This window comes from Xiphias gladius, chromosome 20 (assembly GCF_016859285.1).
Source record: "Xiphias gladius isolate SHS-SW01 ecotype Sanya breed wild chromosome 20, ASM1685928v1, whole genome shotgun sequence".
Taxonomy (NCBI): domain Eukaryota; kingdom Metazoa; phylum Chordata; class Actinopteri; order Istiophoriformes; family Xiphiidae; genus Xiphias; species Xiphias gladius.
The window spans coordinates 1,039,582-1,062,120 of record NC_053419.1 but is presented as its reverse complement, the minus strand read 5'-3'; the positions used below and the strand labels follow the sequence as shown (position 1 = coordinate 1,062,120).

At 39.8% G+C, this 22,539-nt stretch overlaps 1 protein-coding gene across 3 annotated transcripts in view; it reads left to right on the top strand.

Moving 5' to 3' along the window:
• The first annotated feature begins 107 nt into the window (after positions 1–107).
• auh (AU RNA binding protein/enoyl-CoA hydratase) overlaps positions 108–22,539 on the top strand; it is a 34,345-nt gene continuing 11,913 nt past the window's right edge. The window contains exons 1-6 of one of the 3 annotated variants that reach the window (XM_040157855.1): positions 108–393; positions 8,359–8,426; positions 9,034–9,121; positions 9,441–9,527; positions 9,856–9,948; positions 19,847–19,903. In XM_040157855.1, coding sequence (XP_040013789.1) covers positions 162–393; positions 8,359–8,426; positions 9,034–9,121; positions 9,441–9,527; positions 9,856–9,948; positions 19,847–19,903 — 625 coding nt within the window. In that variant the 5' untranslated portion in view covers positions 108–161. Of the gene's footprint in view, positions 394–634; positions 728–8,358; positions 8,427–9,033; positions 9,122–9,440; positions 9,528–9,855; positions 9,949–19,846; positions 19,904–22,539 lie in introns of those variants that run through there. The other 2 variants (XM_040157857.1, XM_040157856.1) reach the window with 2 other exon arrangements.

The following is a 22,539-nucleotide window of genomic DNA, read 5'->3' as shown; positions in this document are numbered from 1 at the left end:
TTTTAAACCAATACGCTACAAAATACGTGAACGCGACGATGACAATCCTAAAATTTTGCTATTCGTCTCCTGTCTCCTGAATAGACCGCAAATAAATCACGCGATCACAACACGTGACTGGGTTCAAAGTTGAAAGTCAAACAGCAGTGCAGTTCGTCAGCATGGCGGTCCTGGTGAGACACAGACCCCTGTTGCAAGCCTTCCGCGTGCAGGCAGCAGATCGGGACAGCGCGTGCAGGCTGGCAGCAGCCTTCTCCTGCTCGAGACAGTATGGTTTGTCCGGAAGAGTCTCGTCTTCTACTCGCCTAAACGGTCAGGGAGCAGCGACACGACACTACAGCTCCGACTCGAAGGACGACCTGCGCGTCAGATACCTAGACGGAGAAGACGACGGTAAGTTCCGTTCAGAATCAGTGCCAGTTCAGGTGCAAGTTTGTCAGTAGAAAACAGTTGGTGTCAAAAAGGACGTAACGTTAGCATTCCAACAAACGGGAATACTGTGAAACGTTGTAAAGATACAGTCCGTCATCCAGATCGGACGCAATCAACAACGGAGCCCCGCCCACTATCAAAGTAGAGTTGTGCACGTTGACGTGACTTTTTTAAGTGGTAACAACCCCCGCGACCCAAAGTCCCAACCGCACTACGTGGTAAAACAAACCGCAGAAGGATTTGGCTGTTGACCATTCCAGAGCTTGATAAGTTCTCTGACTCTTCACATCTGATGGTAACGCTCAACAACCACGGTGTCCTCTACTCTAAGACAGCGACTGTCAGTGACCGAGCTGCGACCTGGTACCAGTCAGTGCAGTGTTGGCTACTGGGCCTCAAATCTGGGCTGTAACAACAACCAATCCTCCATCCTCTGCCCTCCACCCCCACGGCCACCGCCAGTGAGAGGGAAAACATTAAGTTAGAAATCTTTTATGTTATGACAAGTGTAAAAATATTTGGTTCATTATGAAACAGGGGCGGGACGAATTAGACTGGCGGGCCGACACAGTCTATGTAATTAACGGGAAACACTTCATGTTATATTGTTTATAGCCTAGTGTGGCTAACGTTAGCACTGCTAGCACCAGCAGCCTACTTTCCTTGCAGGTAAAGTCCACATACCTTTGCTGAATGTGGTTACACATTGCTCCGGTCGAGTGTTTTATATGCCAGTTTATTCTGATACAACGAATGGCTGTGTACCGTCTTAGATTCCACAGTTAACCATCGTTGTAGATGAATAAAATATTGAAAATGAGTTTAATAAACTAGTATTTTTGGTGCCGACTAGCGAGGGTAGCAACGTTAAATAGTTTAGTCAACTATTCACCCACATCCCTACTCATAACAGTCTCTCGGCCACTGAGAATAAGCTTTTCAATGAAGTAGAGGATGACACAATTGCATATTCATAGATTCTGGATTTTTCAGTGAGGGAGAACAATTGGGCATCTCTGGCAGGTTTAATCATGCTTTAATCACCACAACATTATTAAACTTGTTAGGTTGAAATTATTATAATTATTATTGAAGTTGTTACTCAAGGAAGATTATGTGTTTGAGTTTTAAAACATGATTTGAGGGAATCCTTTAATGTAGACACCCATCCGGTCTGCAAGACCACTGTCCACTAGCTTGCCGGTCTCCACATCCAAAAATGTTGAAAACCCCTTCTCTAAGCAGCTGTCTCAGGAACTGAAAAAGAAGCTAACTGATTCCTAAAAGCAGGAGAAAGCTAATAAAAAGTTAACAAAATGCCTCCAGCTTACAATATCCCCAGTGCATCTTAATGTGACTTTTCTTAATGTCATTAAGAAATGGCAGTGACGGGCAACTGAGGAAGTCAAGACAAGATCTGGAAGTCCATGACAACTTGGACATAAAACTGCATGTCTGCTGGGCAGAATTTATAGTACTCACAACATTGAAAAAGTTTTCTTTGGAACTATTCTCTACTGAAAAGTAGTCCCTATGAGTGCATTTAAATGCACACTAGTATCCTAGTTATGATAAGGTTTTTGGAATTTCCTGGTTATGTTCTGCGCATGTAAATCGCTTATCCCGGTTTCAGAAACCTGGACAAAACCTGATTCAAGTTTTGAGAAACCTGGATATGCTACCTGGAGTACTCCGACAGAAACCACGGTCCCGTGGCATTTAAACAACTTATCCAGGTTTGTGAGCCATGTAATAATGGCTGTTATGACCATGCATACAGGGTTATGGATAAACAGATGTCTCATGTTCCATGTAAACATCATATCATGAATAAGATCAAAACCAGGATAAAACTCATATCTGGGATGCTAATGCACATGTAAATGCACTGTAACCTAAGTTGTATCCCAGTTCCATACTATACGATAATTCTAAACAGGTTCAGAGCATGTGGACTTGCAGCAAGATGGCGTGTTGAGTGGTAACTTGTGCCAGAGGATGAAGTAGATCCGTCACAAACATTAATGTTAACACTCCATGCAAAATGGAAAACAAAAAGCGTGTTTAAACCTGCTGATCTTAAAGTTGATGACAGAAACGCCATTGCCCAGGTTGCATCAAGCACAAAAGCGGTAAAAGACACTGAATGGATTGACAAGCATTACAGTGGAATGGAAGCGAGCATGGTTAGCAAAAGAAAAGACTCTGCTCCCAAAACTGAACAAGATTCCAGTCAGCAAAAAAAAGTCTAATAGACTACATAAAGTGACCCTTAACAAAGGAGGTGGAGGTCTGAAAACTGACCATTCTGAAGCCATTCAAGCATGGAGAAGGACTTTGACAAACAACTAGTAAAACTTAGGGAACAAGCTAAACAAAGCAGCACCACGATTGCTAATTTATCTAAAGCGGTGCAGTTTAATTGCTGAAGAATTTAAAGATTGCAAGAACAAAATTGATGAGCTTGAAAACACAACAAGTGCCTGAGCAAAGAAAATTAAGACCTGAAAGAGAGATTTAGTGAGCAGGAAAAATGGAAGATGCGTTGGTGCTTGAAACTTGAAGATTGATGATTTTTAGTAAATTGGCTAACATTTTTAAAAACATGTTCTCACTTTGTATTATGGTGATCCATTTCCAAATTAAATCTACAACACGAAGTGTGCAAAAAATTAAGGGGTCTGAATACCTTCTGAAACCACCGTACAGGGCAGATGGGGTCATTGGCTAATAGCTATTTAAAAATGGAAAGTTATTTTTTGATAATAGCTAATAAGTATGGTCACAGAACTATTGTTCAAAGCAAAAAATGCTTGAAAATAACACATTATGCTGTATTGGAACTTAAAATGCTCTACTCTGAAATATGACACATGGATAAGTGGGAAGATTGGTGGCCCTCTGAATTTGACATTTGTCACTATAATGACACAATTAGAGAATGAATTAATAGAAATTCCCTGGCAGTTATTTGGAGAAATCTAAATCCAGGGAATAAACAGTACTACTGGTTTAAATCTAATGGTACCTGCAAATTCAGAGTTGATTACTGGCTTGCTACTGATGTAGTTATGCAATGTGTCATAAATTAACATTTACTCATTTGGCACGCTTTTATCCAAAGGATTTTAGGAACTTAGGGGTTCAGTGTTTTGCCCAAGGACACTTTGGCAGGAACAGAAGGATCCCGGGATCGAACAACCGCTTATCTATTTCAAAAGCCCCATTAATTGATCATTAATATTTAATTAATTATTAAAAATAAATTCTGCCAAAAGAGAAAAGAAAAACAAAGGTTACAGGAAGCTTAATTCCAGTTGTTAAAAAATAAGGAGTACTACGTAATGATAAAAGAAATAACCCAAACTGACAATACTGATACCATGGACATTTGCCGTAGTAAATGGGAATTTGTAAAATATAATGTTAGAGAATTATCTAAAACATTTAGTAAGTTAATTAATGAGAAAAGGAAGGAAGAAAGTAACTTGTTTCTGCCACTATATAAAATTAAGAATTTAATACAAAACATTGTGTGAGTCAGATTTAAGACTAGATGAATTGGATGCTCTTAGTTTAAAACTGGGAATAGTACCCCTTTTCCACCAAGGCAGTTTGAGGGCTGGTTTAAAGCTGGTGCCTAATTTGGAACTGGTTCTTTGTGTTTTCGAAAGTAAAACAACTGGCTCTCAGCCAGGAAAACTGGTTTGAGAGCGACACGTTGCTGGTCTAAAACCAATAACCTCTTGCACAGTGCCCCCCCCCCCCCCAAACTTGTTACGTTAAATGCAATAAAAGCTTTCCAACAAGTGTTATAAATCCCTCTAAAACCAAAGACTATTGGCGTCCATCACCTAAAAGTCAGGCCAAAATATGAGCGTTGTTTTAAACACAAGCAATCAGGTGGCAGTGACAAGGGTGCTAGCAGGTCTGCTGCTAATGGCAGGGAAACTAGTCCTGCTAGTCCTGGCCAGAGCAGCCAGTTTGGTACTAGCGTTGCTGGGAAAGCATAGACGTATACAGAGGTAATAACATGGCTCTGTGGTGGCTCTCTAGCCCTAGTAAAGCAAACCGGTTCTTAGATGGTACGCAAGTTCCACCAACTCTGAACCGGTACTAGCACTAAGTTCGTGTTGGTGGAAAGGGGATATGGCTCAGTTGTTCTCTCCCGTTCTCTCGTTGGCTCTCCCTGTCCACCAGCCGCCTCCTCTCTCTCCTCATTTTGTTTTTTAAAATAATCAGCTATAGACTGTATCATCTTTGGAACACAGTAATAGCTAAATGGATTGTTTCACATGTTTCATCATTAGTACAAGTGTGATGAAAGTGCAGGCAGGGAGAGACCGACTGAGACAGTGAAGAAGAAAGAGATAATGTGAAACTTTATTTATCCCAAGAAGGGAAATATAGATTTTACGGCAGCAAGCCACAAACAGTAATCACCAACCGGACTGTGATCATTATGAGCAGTGTAGACTGCTGTTGTAGAGTCTGACTGCTGTGAGAACAAATGATTTGCAGAATCGCTCATTAGAGCATCATGGGTGGAGCAGCCTGCTGCTTAGGGAGCTGCCTGGGGCACACAGGTACTCATACAGAGGAGTTGTCCAAGATGGCCTGGAGTTTTGCCAGCACCCTCCTCTCACTCACCATCTCTAAGTTGTCCAGGGAGCACCCAAGGACAGATCCAGACCTGCTGCTCAGTTTATTTATTCTATTATTGCCCCTTACAGCAATGCTACCTACCCAGCAGATAACTGCATAAAAGATGGCTGATACCACCACTGAGTCATAAAAGGACTTCAGGGATGCTCCCTGTACACCAAAGGACCATAATCTCCTCAGTAGATAGGTATGACTCTGGCCCTTTTTGTATAGGGCCGTGAAGTTGTCCGTCCAGTTCAGCTTGTTAAGATGCACACCCAGGTATTTATTGGACTGAACATTCTCAATCTCAGTCCCCTGGATGTACACTGGACTGATGGATTACTGTTTGGCTCTGCAAAAATCTATCACCAGCTCCTTGGTCTTCTTTGTGTTGAGCTGGAGGCAATTTTCACTGGCACCACTGTCTGAAGTCCTTGATAAGTCCCCTGTACTTGCACTCATCACCACCGGTGATATTACTAAAAATCGCTGTGTTATCTGAGAATTTTGGGATGTGATACTTATCTGTGTCAAATGAGAAGTCAGCCATGTATAGAGTGAAAAGAAATTGAGCAAGAACTGTTCCTTTTGGAGCAGCTGTACTGTTACACTGTGTTAGATACACAATGCAGTGTTCTAACATTTTGTGGTCTGTTGGTGAGGTAGTCGACGGTGCAGGATACAAGGCCTTGATCCACCCCCATCCTCTCCATTTTTTTCCTCAACAGTGATGGTTGGATAGTGTTGAAAGCACATTATTCATCCCAGTGCTTACCAGTTTTTCCAGGTGCAACACGGATCTTTGTATCCTGTAAATGACTGCATTGTCGACCGCTATACACGGCTGATAAGCAAAGTGTAGAGGGTCCATAGAGTAGTTGACCATGGGTTTGAGGTGGGCCGGTATAATCCTTGTTAGTGTTACCGGTCAGGTATGATAGAGCTCTTTCGGGGGGGGGGGCAGAAATTGGCACTGGCATCAGGCCGGGGGGGGGTGTATATTCCTCATACTTTTGAGGTATACTCGTCATACCTTTTTACAGGCATCACTTAAGCTGTTCTGTTTAGCTTTTCCTTCTACTTCCTCCTGTAGCAGTCCTTTCCCTCCTTAATCCTCCGCTTCAGTTCGCTGTGCATCTCCTTGTAACTCCTCCTTGTCCCCTGACATGAAGGCTCTCTTTTTGAGGTTCATCAGCTGCTTCAGCTCAGGTTTGACCCACAGTTGTTAGCAAAACACTGTACCCTCTTGCCGGGCACAGTTCTGTCCACACAGGAGTTGACATAGACAGTTATAAAATGGGTGAGACTGTCGATGTCATCCCCGTGTGGTCCACAGAGTGCCTCCCAGTCAGTGGTCTCAAAGCAGTCCATCAGGTCTTGATCTGCCTCTACAGACCAGCTCCTCACTGCTTTGATTGGTCAGATCTTCTTAAGGGGGGCAAGGGAGAAGAGCAATAAGCATCCTTGACATTCCAGTACAGTAAGTCCAGCATTTTATTTTCCATGTTGTGGCACTTAACATACTGGGTAAAGGGGGGTAGTTGGGAGGCCAGTGAGGTATGGTTATTGTGACCAGATATGAGGAGTACAGCCTCTGGATGTTTTGTCTACAGTCCTGATGATAAAGTATGGATAATCTTACATGCTGCTTCTGTTGCGGCAGATGGTGGAACATACACCACTATAACAATAGGATGAGAAAACTCCCTTGGTAGGTAGTAAAGTCTCATGCTAACACCTAGTAGCTCAGTGTCCTTAGTGCAAAGTTGTTCCTTGACAGTAGTGTGTCCAAAGTTACACCTTTTTACTGTTAACAAATAATGCCAACCCCCTTCCTCTCCTCTTACCGCTTTCCACCTCAGTTTTGTCCTCCCTCACAAAACTGAAATGAAAGCCTTCCTGCATCCTATGCGAGTCAGGGATCAGTCCGTGCAGCCCTGTCTCTGAGAAACGTAAACTGCACTCTTGGTATTCCCTCTGATGTCGTGTTAGTGCTGCTAACTCCTCCATCTGGGTAGAGAGAGATCTTACATTCCCCAGAATAAAAGATGTAAAAGAGGTTTATACCACCTCCTACGTGCCCGACTCTTAATTCCAGCTCTGCACCCACGTCTCCTCCTCCTTAGTTTGTGGGGAATAGCTGGTTTTTCTACAGGACGATCCATATACTGCAACGCCCAGTTGTTCAACCTTGGAAACAATACAGTGGTGCCTGCTGTTGTCTACTGGAGTAGCCCCAAAGAGTCCAAACATGAGTAAAAACATAGAAAGCAACTTAAAAAGTCGAGTAGCCATTATAATCCATTGGAAGACAAACGGACGAAAAATTAGACAGCACTCAGCAAACAAACAAGTAGTCGTGAGCTGCTGCAACAGACTGCCTCCTGCATGGCACCATCTTGATTCAGATCACGTGTGTAGAGACATAGAGACCTACGCAAACCCGAGACCTATGTAAACCCAAGAAGAAAAAGTACTACTTTCAACCACTATGGCTTACGCAGTACCTTTGCTATATGGGCACCAAAACAGCCTAATGATCATCATGCTCATATGAATGCGACCATGTGAAATTTTAACTCGCACACTCTCAAAAAATGGTCATAAATGCGACCATTTTACAGCCATTTTTATGCATAGTCCCTCATTTTCAGAGGCTCATAAGTAATTGGACAAACTAACATAATTATAAATATAAGGATTATTTTTAATGAGGTCTGGAACCCAAGTACATCACCAAATGCTGAGTTTCCTCCCTTGAGATGCTTTGCCAGGCCTTAACTGCAGCCGCATTCAGTTGCTGCTTGTTTGTGGGTCTTTCTGTCCTAAGTTTTGTCTTCAGTAAGTGAAAAGTATGCTATGTTGGGCAGAGGTCAGATGACTGACTTGGCCATTGAAGAATATTCCATTTCATTGCCTTGAGAAGCTCTTGGGTTGGTTTTGCAGTATGTTTTTGGTCATTATCCATCTGTACTGTGAAGCACCGTCCTATCAGTTTTGCAGCGTTTGGCTGAAACCGAGCAGATAGTATAGCCCTATACACTTCAGAATTCATCCTGCTACTTCTATCAGCAGTCACACCATCAGTGACCGACTGCACTGAAGTTGATTTTATGTAGTAGAGAACTGGGACACAGCATTTCAGTTTTTATGATCTGATTTTGGTAGACCATGCTTGTTTTACAGTTGCAACATTGTGTTATGTGATGTCTAAAATGCTTCATTAACGTGTTACTTGTGGAACATTTTTAATCAGCATGATTTAACTCTGTCTTTCAGGTATTGTTGTTGTTGGGATAAATCGACCAAAAGCCAAAAATGCTATAAGCAAAAATCTGGTCAAAATGGTATGTATTACTATTTATCTTTATTTTTATTTATTTATTTTATTCATTTTTTAAAAATTTAACATGATAAAGGTGACTAAGTCAATGATTTGTAACAGAAGTAAAGCTGGAACTCCATTTCTCCGAGCTGCATGTAGGCTAATATGCAAAGAGGTCACTCTGAGAGGTTAACATGGCTTTTTCTTGTATACTTATATGTAGTCCATTTCTTTTCTTATCCCTTTCTGACCCTCCTTCCGACTCAAGTTGAGTCAGCCAATCAACTTGCTTGACCCGCAGATCTGAACAAAGTTCTGTTGAGATTCGGAAGGTGTGTGTTTCGGTTCCTCTGAAAGCCTCTATGACCTATGTTGACACGTTTGTAGACACGTTTATGCCTATCTTCTGAGAAGCCTAATTCCAGTTTAACTATGATCACTCAACAGTGAATGAAAAGTCAGTAGATCACGCAGGTTCAGTTTTTTTCTGATCTCTCTTATATGATTTCTTAGTTTGTTTTGAAATATGCTCCAGTTTATTTATTTCTTAGGCAATATCAAAGGAATTTTACGTTAAAATTGGAGTGGAATTTTTTTGGGAAAAAACACACATTTTTTTGTCTTTTCAGATGTTCGAGGCTGTGGAGGATATCAAGAAGAATAACAAAGTGCGCAGTGTCATTTTATGCAGTTTGGTCCCTGGGATTTTCTGTGCAGGTACACTATCTTCGTTATTGCATTTGAGGGATTTATGACTGTTGGAGTCTTTCCATTTTTGCTTTATTCTTCAGTTGTAGACAATTTGCCAATCCAAATTTAATGCATCATTTTTTGTATAACATTTCATATTGATGTTTTTACTCTTTAATGCTGAGCAGGTTTGGATCTAGTAGAGACAAAATGTGTATTCAGCTTTATATTCAGAAATCTTGATACTGAAGGTTTAGCAGATACCACACCACTTCTGTGCTGCATTTTATAAGAAGAGAAACCATAGGCCTCTTGCTTGATGCTGATGCTTTCTCTCTGTGTGCAGGTGCAGACCTGAAGGAGAGGGCCAAGATGCAACAGAGTGAAGTTGGATCATTTGTGTCCAAAGCAAGAGCGCTCATTACAGAGCTGGGTAAAGACTGTTCAGTGACAGCTCATGAATTCACTGCAGATTTATTGACTCGGATGTGTTCTGAGCAGTAGATGGCAGTGCATGTTGAAGTCTCATTTTCTTATTTAATAATAATGAAACTTATTTGACTATCACATCTCATGTAATTTTGTTGTTATCATTAAATTGAAAAAGTGCTAGCTCTGTCAAAAATTAAGACAATATATTTTCAAACAATGTGGTTAGATTGGTAGTTGAGTAGTGGTAGTGAGCTGATGCAGTAGGTTCAAAGAGGTACATACAAATACATTTATATCTGAATGGTACCATATTGTCTTTTCTTTTACAGGTAATCTGCCGACACCAACAATTGCTGCAATTGATGGAGCTGCCTTAGGAGGAGGCTTGGAAATGGCCCTTGCTTGTGACATCAGAATTGCCTGTAAGACTCAGTGGACTTTATTTTGAGGTTACAGATAAGTATGTCTCTGGTAAATGAACAAAACACTGTTAATAAGCAGTGCAAATGTTTGTTTGACACCTCTGACAAATTAATACAATAATTAACAACTGATGCTAACAGACTAATATGGTGAATCTATTTAAATATAATGATTGTTGATTCTCACTGTACCAGCTATGTATGGAATTAATTCTGAGTCAAAATAGCTGGAACAAAATCTCCCAAGAATCAGCCAAAAAAAAAAGTTGATAGTGAATGAAAACAATTTGAAACCATGAAATGACCTAAAAGGCAAAATTAAATAAACTAAACTAAATCAAGCTATACAAGAGTGCTACAGTTGATTACAATAATCTCCACCTTTCTCTCACTGATTGGGATTTTTTTTTCGCTGCCACTTTTTTCAGTATCGCTGCTGAATTCTTCAGTTTCAGTTGTGACACAAAGCTTTCATGTGGGCGTGTTACAGAGCCGATTGGTCACCAGCTTTTCGAGTGTCAGGCAAAGGCCAGGAAATGGTGCCCCTCTATCTTCCGTCTGCTGTCTATCATTGAACATATGGTATTGTTGAATGCAAATTTTAGAAGATGTTTGGCTGAAGATGATGTGTTGCTGAGATAAGTGTCCTTTTCCTTTTGTTAAAACAGTTTTAACCCACTTCCCACATTAAATTGAATGACAGAGGCTGTGTTTTTACATGAAAAGCAAATTTCTGTGGAAATGTGGTCTTAGCAGGCTAGCTTCTACAGTAAAACAGCTGTCTGCCCAGTTCATTGATCCATGTACTGTGAGGACAAGTGCCACAACAACAGAACATTGCTGTGGCACTTGTGACATCTTTGTCTGCTGCTGGGATGCACTTTTTTGGTTTTTCTACAACAGGTACGGAACTCACCATTGTATTATGTGCCACATTAGTATAATTCTAATGCTAGCTTTATTTGGTAGGTACTAGCAGATAGCATCAGACTAGTGGCATTTGTAGTAACAACTATGGCAGGAGGTACACATTGGGAAATTATTAGTATTTTAACATGTAACATAAGGTAGCTTAATAGAGAAACGTAATTACTAGATAGGTTAGCTTTCATTTCAGTAGCTCTGACATAGTTGTGTTGTTTTGCCTGCATATTAGCAGGCATGTATTTGTCCTTTTGGCTGGACTGCAACAGCGAGGCCAGATTTACAAACGCGAATGTCCATGACTGACTGACTGAGTGATTAAGTTACACCATTGGCCAGCCAGCCAAGTTTTGGAGTTTCCCCATTGGCCATTGCTCTTTCAAAGTGAATTGGCGCAAACAGTTTTTAACCTTTACAGTCACTGTTACTCGCCTTTGTTGCCAGATATACTGACATTTTAGACCGCATTTAGCTTCTTCTTTTTTTTTTTCCCCCCCAAAAAAAGCACCTAGCAACAAATCTAGCAACTTTTTCAACAAACCTTAGCTGCTTTCCTTAGGAGACAGTCGCCAGTATTGCTGCATGAGTGCGAGGTTCCATTGTCTGACAACAGAAACAGAAAAACATGTAAATGACAACAGCTTTATTGGGAATTCAGCTTTATTAAATTACTGTATATGTGAGCAGACACAGTAGAAGAGAAGCAAACAGGTAAAGGGGTTAAAACTAGATGACACTAGATGGAATGCAAATACGATGTGATGACATCATGAATATGTTAATGAGCATATTATGTCATCTAGCGACACTTAGCGACTTCAAGCAGGCTTTGGCTACATTCCATTGAAAGTACAGTCCTGGTTGAAATTTTTGGCACCCCTGATTTTCAAGCACAGAATTTAGAATGTCTTCAGGAAAAAAATCTAAATAAAAGAATTTTGTATAATCAGAATATTTTAATAAAATGTCCAAGGTTACTGAAGAAGAGGAAATTAAAAAAAAAAAATCTTGCATTATAGTGAAAAAATACAAACACAAAATGTACCCCAGACACAATTATTGGCACCCTTCCCTAATATTTGGTTGCAGAACCTTTAGCACCAATGGCAGCCTCTAAATGTTTCTTGTAGCCATCTAGGCGCTTCTTGCACCTGTCTGCTGGTACTTTCTGCCACTCTTCCATTGCTGTGCATTCAAGCTCTTTGAAGTTTGCAGTAGTCCTTTTTGCAGTGGCAGATTTCAACTCTCTCCAAAGGTTTTCAATAGGATTTAGGTCAGGACCCATTGCTGGCCAATTTAAAACAGTGCATCTTTTCCTTTTCAGCCATTCTTTTGTGCTGCTGGATGTGTGCTTTGGGACGTTGTCCTGCCTTGGTAATCTTCTGATTTCATCATTCCTTTGAGACATTCAATACCTGCAGTACCAGAGGCAGCAAAGCAGCCCCGCAACATGATAGAACCTCCACCATGTTTTACTGTAGGTTTAGGGTGTTCTTTTCCCTGTGGGCTTCATTTCGTCACCTATAAACACACTGATGTACTGCATTCCCAAAGAGCTCTACTTTGGTTTCATCTGTCCATAGAACATTAAGACTGTGCCTTGTCTATGAAAGTTTTAGCAAACATTAGTCTCGCCTTTTTGTGCCTCTCTTTCAATAGCGGTTTCCTTCTTGGCCTTCGCCCATGGACCCCTACTTGGTTTAGTCTGTGGTGTATGGTACCGGCTGAAACCACTCCAGATAGCTGCAGGACAGCTTGAAGCTCTTTTGATGTATGGGTGCTGTTTTGTTCCACAATCCGTATCAACCTTCACAGACTGCTCTCACTGAGTTTCTTCTTATTACCAAATCTTGGAAGCATCTTAACAGTTTTATCAATGTGAAACTTCTTGATAACATTACAAACTGCTGAAACTGGGATTTCAAGTTCATTGGCGATTGCCTTGCAGCCTTTGGAATTATGTTTTTTGATAATAGCATTTCTGATTCTGTCAGACAGTTCTCTTGTCTTTGCCATTGCGAAAAACTGGAAACAATCAGCCCCTTTTTTATGCAGTAAAACCATCATTCATTGGTTAATTCAGGTCATGTGAACCCTCAAAATTAAGCCCAGCTGGTTGTTGTTTGTTTTTTATTTTGTTTAAGGAACTAATTTAAATTCATCAAAAGGGTGACAATAATTGTGTCAAGCGTACATTTTATGTCTTTAATTTTTATTTCATTATATGATAGCATTTTATTTTGTTGTTCAGTAACTGACTATTTTATTAAGATATTCTGATTTTTAAAAATTAGTTAAATTGTGTTTATGAAGATATTCTCAATTCTGTATTTAAAGTTCAGGGTTGCAAATTATTTCAACCAGGACTTCATTTGTGTTCAGCGGTTCCTCAACAGTTTTCAACTACGTCCTCAGTTTCACACATTGACCATATGCGGTCCAGCCATATGCTAGGCTTTGACGTAGTCTTGTTATTACAAAGCATTTACATGGCAAACATGTCAACAGATAGGACATCAATCAGAAATAACGGGAAATAGGGGGACAAAGAGGCTGAAATCAAGAGCTGAACAGTTTTAATACGGAAAGACAACGATGGACATGGCTCATTTACAGTTTTGAAGCGATCTTATGACATTTGATTGTGTTAAATGGAAAACAGGAGTAGCAACAACATGTTTAATGCAGCAAAAATTCTTTCACATGATTTTTTTTCTTTTTTATTCATCATTCAGATATATTCAGGTACATAAGTATTTGGACAATGACACAATTTTCTTTTGTATTCGCATTTGGTAGCTTTTCATGGGAAACTCCCAATATGTGGTCCAAAGAGGTGTCCATGAAAATGAAGGAGGTCATCATTAGGCTGAAAAGAAATAAACCCATCATACAGATGGCAAAAACTTTAGGAAAGGCCAAATCAACAATTTGGTACATTCTTAAAAAGAAGGAATTAACTGGCAAACTCAGCAACATCAAAAAGCCTGGAAGACCACGCAAGACAACTAAAGTGGATGATCACAGAATTCTTTCTTTGCTGAAGAAAAACCCTTCACAACATCAAGCCAGGTCAAAAACACTCTGGAGGAGTTAGGCGTATAATTGTCAAAGTCTACAATCAAGAGACGCTATCATGAATATAAATACAGAGGGTTTACCAAAAAGTGCAAACCACTGGTAACCCTAAAGAACAGATTAGACTTTGCCAGAAACCATCTAAAAAACCTGCCCAGTTCTGTAACAAGATTGGACAGATGAAACCAAGATTAACTAGCACCAGAATGATGGGAAGAGCAGAGTATCAAGAAGGAAAGGAACAGCTCACAATCCAAAGCCACCACATCATCTGTCAAACGTGGTGGAGGCAGTGTTATGGCATGGACATGGGTATACCTGCCAGTGGAAGTGGGTCACTAGTGGTATTGACAATGTGACCACTGATAGAAGTGGCACAATGAATTCTGAAGTGCATGTTAGGAAGAGGTGTTATGGCCACAATAACCATTTTTGAATGGCTGCTTCAAGCATGATGATGCAAAGTGCAACAAAGCCAAAGTCAACTCAGACTGGTTTCATGAATATGACTGCAGAATTTACAGTTGTGGTTGGAAGTTTACATGAACTCATCATAAACATGAATGTCATGGCAATATTGGGCTTTCAGTGATTTCTTTGAACTGTTTTTTCTGGGGCAGACAGAGTTTACAACATACATCTTTAATAGAAAAAACCCCAAATTTGGTGTAAAAGTTTTGATTTATTTGGGGTTTTCTGAAATCAGCACAGGGTCAAAATTAAACATACAGGATAAAAAGTATTCATACAGCACATTTAACATTTGGTTGACTATCCCTCAGAAAGTTGCTGCTTGACTAGACGGTTTTGGTAGCCATCTACAAATATCTGGCAGAATTCTGGTTGGATAAATGACATATCTTCTCGGCAGAATTGGTAGATTTCAATGACATTTTTTGGTTCCCTGGTACTGCCCAACTTTTAAGCATAGTCCACATAGTTTAAATAGGGTTGAGGTCAAGACTTTAGGAGGGCCATTCCAAAAGCTTAATGTTACCCTGCATTACCTATTACACAACTATCTTTGATGTGTGTTTTGAGGTCCTCTTCTTGTTGGAGCACCCAGTTGTGTCAACTGTCTTAGCTGATGATTTGAGGTTATGCTGAGAAATTCTGAGGTAGACCTTCTTCGTCATTATTCCATACGCTTTGTGAAATGTACTAGTTCCACTGGCAGCAAAACAGAGCACAATGCTAGCACCACCATGCTTAACAGTTGGTACAGTGTTCTTGGGATTCATGGGGTTTACTCCTCTCCTCTAATATATACCTCTGTACATTGTGGCCAACCAACTGAAAATAAAACTTTGCTCCAGAAGGCTTTTTCTTTGTCCATGTGATCAGCTGCCAACTTTAGTCAAGCTTGAATGTGTCGATTTTGGAGCAGGGGCTTCTTTCTTGGTCAGCAGCCTCTCAGTCCATGGCAATGTAAACTATGAGATGAACATCATGTCATATTACAAAACTGAAAAAGAAAGCTTAGCTTCAAAAGGTTTAAACTCAGTTGTTGAAAGTTTGAAATCTAATAAAAAAAGGTTTTACAAGATTGAATCTAAGTTTTGAATTCTTGCATAATTTTGTGATAGGTTGAGAAACTTTTTTATTTGAGTTCTTCGCAACTGCAGCACTCTTTTTAGTGTTTCTCCAACACATTTTCAGAGTTTCAAATTTGTCGCTTTTCTCCCAGGGTACTAGTTTGTTTTCCAGGTTTGAAACCTTGTAAATGGTAACCTGAAAACTGGTGCGCATATGTTGGGGGGAAAAAGTTCCGAAACATTGAATTTGAGGTTTTAAAGGGCAAATCTTTATTTTGAAACTTTTGTGGATGTACATTTGCACTTGTATTGCAGACTGTTCTTTCAGAGCTGAGTTTAAAAGCAGCTCTGGTCTGAGACTGAAACAGAAGCTCTGGAAAAAAAAAAAGGCTGGGATCTTGGAGGTAGGGGCGTTTGCTCTTAACCTATCATTTGGTCTCTTCTGAAGTACAGTCCAATAACATGTCATATTTGGGTTAGATGGGAATGACAGACTGCTCCCCCAATGACTGAAAATCAGACCAAAGGCAAAAGGTCAGTTGGCAGTCACATACCACGTACAGTTCAATACAGTTCAGTCCTCCCTTGAGATGCTTCGTCAGGCCTTTGCGGCAGCCGCCAGTTGCTGCTTGTTTATGGGTCTTTCTGCCCTCAGTTTTGTCTTCAGTAATAATTGGAGTCAAATTTTTTCATTAGATGACTGTCTGAAGTCTATGATCCAGACATCTAAGGTCAGATGACTGACCTTGTCCGTCAAGACCATTTCACTGCTGGGCCATAAAAACTCTTAGGCTTCACTGGCTGTATGTCTAAGATTGTCATCTTCCTGCAATGTTCTAAAATTGGCAGAATATGTACAAAAGGAGGATGTAGTTGCTTCAGTGATCATCAAGTATGGATGTGATAACAAACTGCTCAAATCCCAGCCAGTGCTTTGGTCTCAGTCATTGTTTCATTTCAAATCAAATAAACTAGACCGAGCGAAAGTAACTAACATCTTACTGCCCAAATTACACTGTGTACTGTATGTCAGCTAACCCGTTGCCAGTTGCAGCCTGGGTCTCTCCAAGTTATTCAGGTGCAGTCGTACAGTAGGTACCCTTAGAAGCACAGCTTACCCATGGAGGGCCCAAATCTATCAAACAGGGACAAAGTACATTTATTAAATTAATCAGTCAAAGTTAATCAACACATTTCTTTGGTCTGTATAATCTGCACCCACAAACACTATGCTGGTAACATAAACATTTTTGGACATAAAGACCACACTAGAGTTTAATAAATAGAAATACATGTCTAAGTCAGTGCAGCCATTACAGCTGTGGTTTTAATGACTAGGTTAACTAACTTCTACTGTAAATGTAAACATTTCACGCAGCCTTACACTGGTGAATATCCACTGACCTGCAGAAGACAGTAATGATAAACAAGTGACATTAGCATACAGCTGTTTTTTTAGCTGAGTCAACTACAACAGTCAGCTACTTAGTTTACCTGTCAACCAAATCAATTAACTAGCACCAGCTATCTGCTGTCACTAGCTAACAGTTAGCTCTGCTTTTGGGCAGAAAAATGATTTTAAACACTGTTTGGTTGGGCAGGCAAGCGCTATAAAGTCATGCACACAACAAGATCACAAACACACACATAACTTGAAGTTAACTCAACTAAATGACTCTACGCAGCGGTGAGTGTGTTTACTTTTAAAAACCTTGGGGCTGGTTCCACCTCCTCTGCTTCTTTTTACATAGTTTCATCTCCAAAGTGTGTAAAAGAAAAATGTGCAAAGCGTCGTCCACAGGCACTGCTTGGGGACAGCCAGACTGTTCAGAAAACACAGCATCCTGTTCACGTATTATTTGTGTTTTAGTGTTTGGCGGAGCAGTCTGTCATTCTCACAAAACACAGTAAATACGATATGTAATTGGAATGTATTTCAGCAGAGACCAAAGAATAGGTTAAGCATGCCCCTGCCTCCAGGCAAGTGAGAGAGATTTCTGCCAGAAATTTCTGCCACAGCTCACAACTGTGTGGGCAAATCTCTGAAAAGTGGGTGTTGTAAATTCTGAAAGCTCTGAAAAAACAGTCTGCAGTATGAGTGCAAATGTACATCCGCAGAAGTGTAAAGAAAAAGGTTGGCCATTGTGAAACTCAAGTTTCAACGTTTCAGCACTTTTTAGGTAGAGCAGGGTGTTCACTAACCAGAAGGTCGGTGGTTCAATCCCTGGCTCCCCCAGTCCGCATGTCGAAGTGTTCTTGGGCAAGTTACTGAACCCCAAATTGCCCCCGATGTATCGTGTGTGTGTGTGGGTGTGGGTGTGTATAGAGAGCCTTTTATGTTTAGAAAAGCACTGTGTGAATGGGTGAATGTGGCATGTAGTGTGAAGCGCGTTATGTGGTCGATAAGACTAAAAAAGCACTATAAAAGTGCAGTCAATTTACCATATGCACACCAGTTTTCAGGTTACCATTTACAAGGTTTCAAACGTGGGGAAAAAAAATGAACACGCTGGGAGAACAGTGACAAATTTGAAACTCTGAAAATGTGTTTGAGAAATACTAGAGTCCTGCAGTTGCGAAGAAGGAAAACTCAAATACAAAATAAAGTTTGCAGAGATTTGAATTTTTTTTTTTACATCCTATCACAATGTTATGCAAGACTTCAAAACTTAGTTTCAATCTTGCAAAACCTTTATTTTATTGGATTTCAAACTATCAAACACTGAGTTTAAACCTTTTGAAGCTAAGCTTTCTTTTTCAGTTTTGTAGTATGACATGATATTCATCTCTGTAGACAGTGTTACTGGTGCTCTAGCAGCTTCCCGTTCATGGCAAGCCTGTGTCTTGGTGGTTCCTGACCATCTGAACCATTTTCCTCTCAGCTGAGGGGGAAAGTTTGGGTCTTCTTCCAGATCTTGGCAAAGTGGCTGCACCTCCCAATAACTTGTACATTTGTACAACTGTTTGAACTGATGAATTTGGAATCTGCAGTTGTTTAGAAATGGTACCAAGAGACACCCTGACTTGTGTAAATCTACAATCCTCTTTCTGAGATCTGCACTGAGCACCTTGGAGTTTCCCATTCTACTGTGTGTTTGGTCAATCCAATGAGTGCTGTCAAACAAACCCTTTTTATGTGTGCACAGAGAAGCTACCAGCTGTAGTCATTCGTGATCACTAACAGGAAGTTAAGAGACCTCGGCCATGGCAATTTAAAAGGCACTTTTGAACTTTCAGCACCACAAAATTAATAATGTAAGTGGGTGTATGTATAATTTTGACCATGTTGATTTCAGAAACTCAAAATAAATTAAAACTTGTACACCAATTTTTTTTTCTTTCAAAGATGTACAGTATGTTGTACACGTATTATGCCTAAGCAAAAAAAAGTTCAAAGAAATCACTAAAAGTCCAATTTTGCCATGACACTTGTGTCTATGATGAGTTTATGTAAACCAGATGTATGTGATGCAGCCATGTGAACATGGATCAAAATCTCAAAGGAATGTTTCCAACATCTTGAGGAATCCAGGCCATGAAGAATTTAGTCTGTTTTGAGAACAAAGGGGGGCCCTACCCAGTATTAATATGGTGTTCATATTAAAGTTCTTAGTGAGTGTATAATGCATTTTCTGAGCTCCATACTTGGTGTAGTAAAATGAAAAGAAGAACGTCCCAACAGCAAAGATGTGACAAGTGCCACATGATGTCATGTTGTTTTTCCACAGCCTCAGTGCATCAGCAAACCAGGCAAACAGCTATGTTTCTGTGTAAGCTAACCAGCTGACGTGGGTGCCACAGAGTGAGCATCAGCTACTTGCCAGTCACTTGCTGTGCACTCACCGTCTATCTGTATATGTAGAGTTACATTAAATTTTTTTACCATAAGTAAAAGGACGATTATTAGGGCCATACACTTCTAGTATTTGCGTTCAATGATGCAGATGGCAGATAGAAGATGGAGGATAAATAGAGTGACACCACTTCCTGGCCATTGACTGTCCCGATTCATTACAAATGACAAGTGTGAAATCAACTATTTGTGTGAAAGCCCTGAAAGTCTTGTCTGTGCCAAGAAATGGCACTATTGTTGCAAAATAGGCTTTCACAGAAACAAACAGGCTATATGTGTTTTTGATTGAATAGTCCAGTTAAAATTACTATGTACAAAATTAACTTATTTTAAAATATTTTATAGTACTTGTGTTTCTCTGTCACTGAGTACTGCATGCATAGCTAATGTTATTATTGAACTTATGATTACTAATTTATTTATGTATTATAAAATACATTTATACTGGTAGTAGTGGAATTAGTACTATTTATGTGTAAATAGTAATACTGCTCTTTGATCTCCCTAGCTAATACTGCAAACATGGGACTTGTTGAGACTAAACTTGCGATTATTCCTGGAGCAGGTAAGGCTGGATTTTTTTAAATTCATAATTTCTGCTTTAAGTATTTACATTTTCTACATAAATCTAGACTAAAGGGAATTCAGCAGTTTAAAGAGATTATTTAAAATTGCTTGGGATTTTGAAACTCTTTGAAAAGAGCATCGATGATTGTGTGTTTTCAAAATGTCTGCCACCAGCCACCTTGTGAGGTGGACCTTTTTATAAAGGGGATGGTTATTTTAGAGATGCAAGCTCAAAAACTTATGTTTACAGAGAAAGTCACTAGGCTGCATACACAGATCTGTCCAACACTTTGGTGCATACCAAGTTAGCTTGAGAGCTGCTTTCCAGAGTGCCATGAGGTCTGCTATCAATATTCACAGTCCCTTTAAAGTCAAAGCCTAAAGAGAGGAAATGTCCCTGGCTTAATTACCATACTTACAGTCCTAATAGTAAGTATTTAGACAGTTACACTTTTTTTTTTTTCAGCACTTTCAATTTGAAATAAAATAATGGATACTACTTTAAAGTTCTAAATATCAGCTTTAATTTGAATAGGTTTGGTGTGTGGGCGATGTAGCCCTTTTAACACACAGTACCTAAAGTTGGGGGGTTCAAAAGTAATTGGACAGATACACAGGAAGTCAAACAAAATCATCATATTAATATTTAGTAGAAAATCCTTTGCAGTCAATGACTGGTTGAAGTCTTTGACCCACAGACAGCTGACACTTTGTATCTTCCCTGGTGATGTTCTCCCAGAGCTTCCCTGCAGCCTCTTGCTTGTTTGGGGTGTCTCTCTGCCTTTAGTCTGGTCTTCACTAAGTGGAACGCTGCTCAGTTGGACTGAAAGCATGTGACTGACTCGGTCAGTCGAGGATATTCCACCTCTTTACCCTGAAAAGCTATGTGGTTGCTTTGACTATATGTTCAGGAGCATTGTCCTGCTGAAAGATGAAATGTCATCCCATGGGTTTTGATGCATTTGGCTGAATCTGAGCGCAGAATGCTCCTGTATACTGCTGCATTCATCCTGTCACTTTCATCAGCAGTGAAATCATCATTAAATGTCAGTGTGCCAGTTCATTTGGCGGCCATGCTCCCCCCCCCCCACTTTCCATTATTTTGATGGAGGTGGATTTTTTTTCATTAGTCCATAGAACATTGTTCCAGAACTCTACCTTTTCTATATTGTTTTATTAACTGCAGCCTGACCTTTCTGTTTTTGAGGCTTATCAGGGGTTTTCATCTTGTGGTGAATCCTCTGATGTTATGGTCATTTTGGTCAGTTTTCCAGTGTGCCTTTGGTTTTTTAGAATATACTCAATCTGGATTTTGGCAAACCAATTACCCTTGATATCTCTGTGATGGTTCTTTTTAGCCTCATTATTATCTTCACTTGCATGATCACCTCTTTACTCCTCAAACTCCACCATATTCTAAATGGCAACTCTCACATGTGAGCTCTTTTTTGCATGAGCTAATGTTGAAATGACACAGAGGTGCCCAAGAAACATTTAGTAGCCACGTGTCCAATTACTTTTGAAACCTGCAATTTGGAGGGTGTGTCAAAAGGTTTATATCTCACAAATAGTTCTTTCAATATTGACGTAAACTAACTCAAATTAAAGATCAGACTTGGCACCTAAGTGTAGTATCCTTTATTTTATTTCAGATTTAATGTGCTGAAGCATAGAGTCTTAAATAGTTTTCAGATATTTTGCTTTTATTTGAAAGTGACAGTACTGGCAAATTCAGATCAGACTTGAACAGGAGATATTGGGATTACATGCTGAGCACCTTATACACTAGGCCGGTGGTTCTTAACCCTTGTGCTGCAGACTGGCACCAGGCCACAAAACTTCTGCTCACAGTCCGCAAGGAAAAAAGATGGTTTGGCACAAAAGCTGAATAATCATTATATAATTTACTGTGGTAGGTTACTATAAATATAGTATAGATATATCATCTATTATGTTTACGTATGGGGGATTGATAAATTATGCAAAGAAATGTGTGCAGGCCCTGCCCTAGGCCACAAGGATGTCCCAGACCTTCTTGTTTCTGGTCCCCTCTCTGTATTTTTACTCAAATTGAAATGTTTTCATGAAAAGCAGATGTATACTTATCACAGTTCACTGTAAGTAAAGCAAAACTGCTTCTGTTTGTCTCTGGTTGACTTTTCATTTACTTTGTGTGCATTCAAACAGCTTCTAAATATTGCTTCAAGCTGTAAAATGCAAGCAACCCATAGAATTTACCACATGTACTTGAGAAACTGGGGTTGTTCTCCGTACATTTGTTCATTATCTTTATGCGGACATTCTTTCATATCAAAGGTCAAAAGGGGGCGCTTTTGTACACTGAAAGATGTCTCAGAAATCTCATTTTTATTTTTATTTATTAACTTACATGCCTGAGCAGAAATACAGACATTTTGGCCTAAACAAATTCTTCAGTATGGACAAACCATCATACACCCCAGGTATTTCTACCTACCCAATGTGAGCAGTGCATGTGGTACTGATGGAACTGATTAGTACTGACTCAAGTCAGTTAGAAACAGGCAAGACAAAGACCACATCAAACCAGTGAAAGCCTTTAAGAACAAAAAATAAAAATGAAACAACTGTATAGCAGAACAATAAAGAAAATAA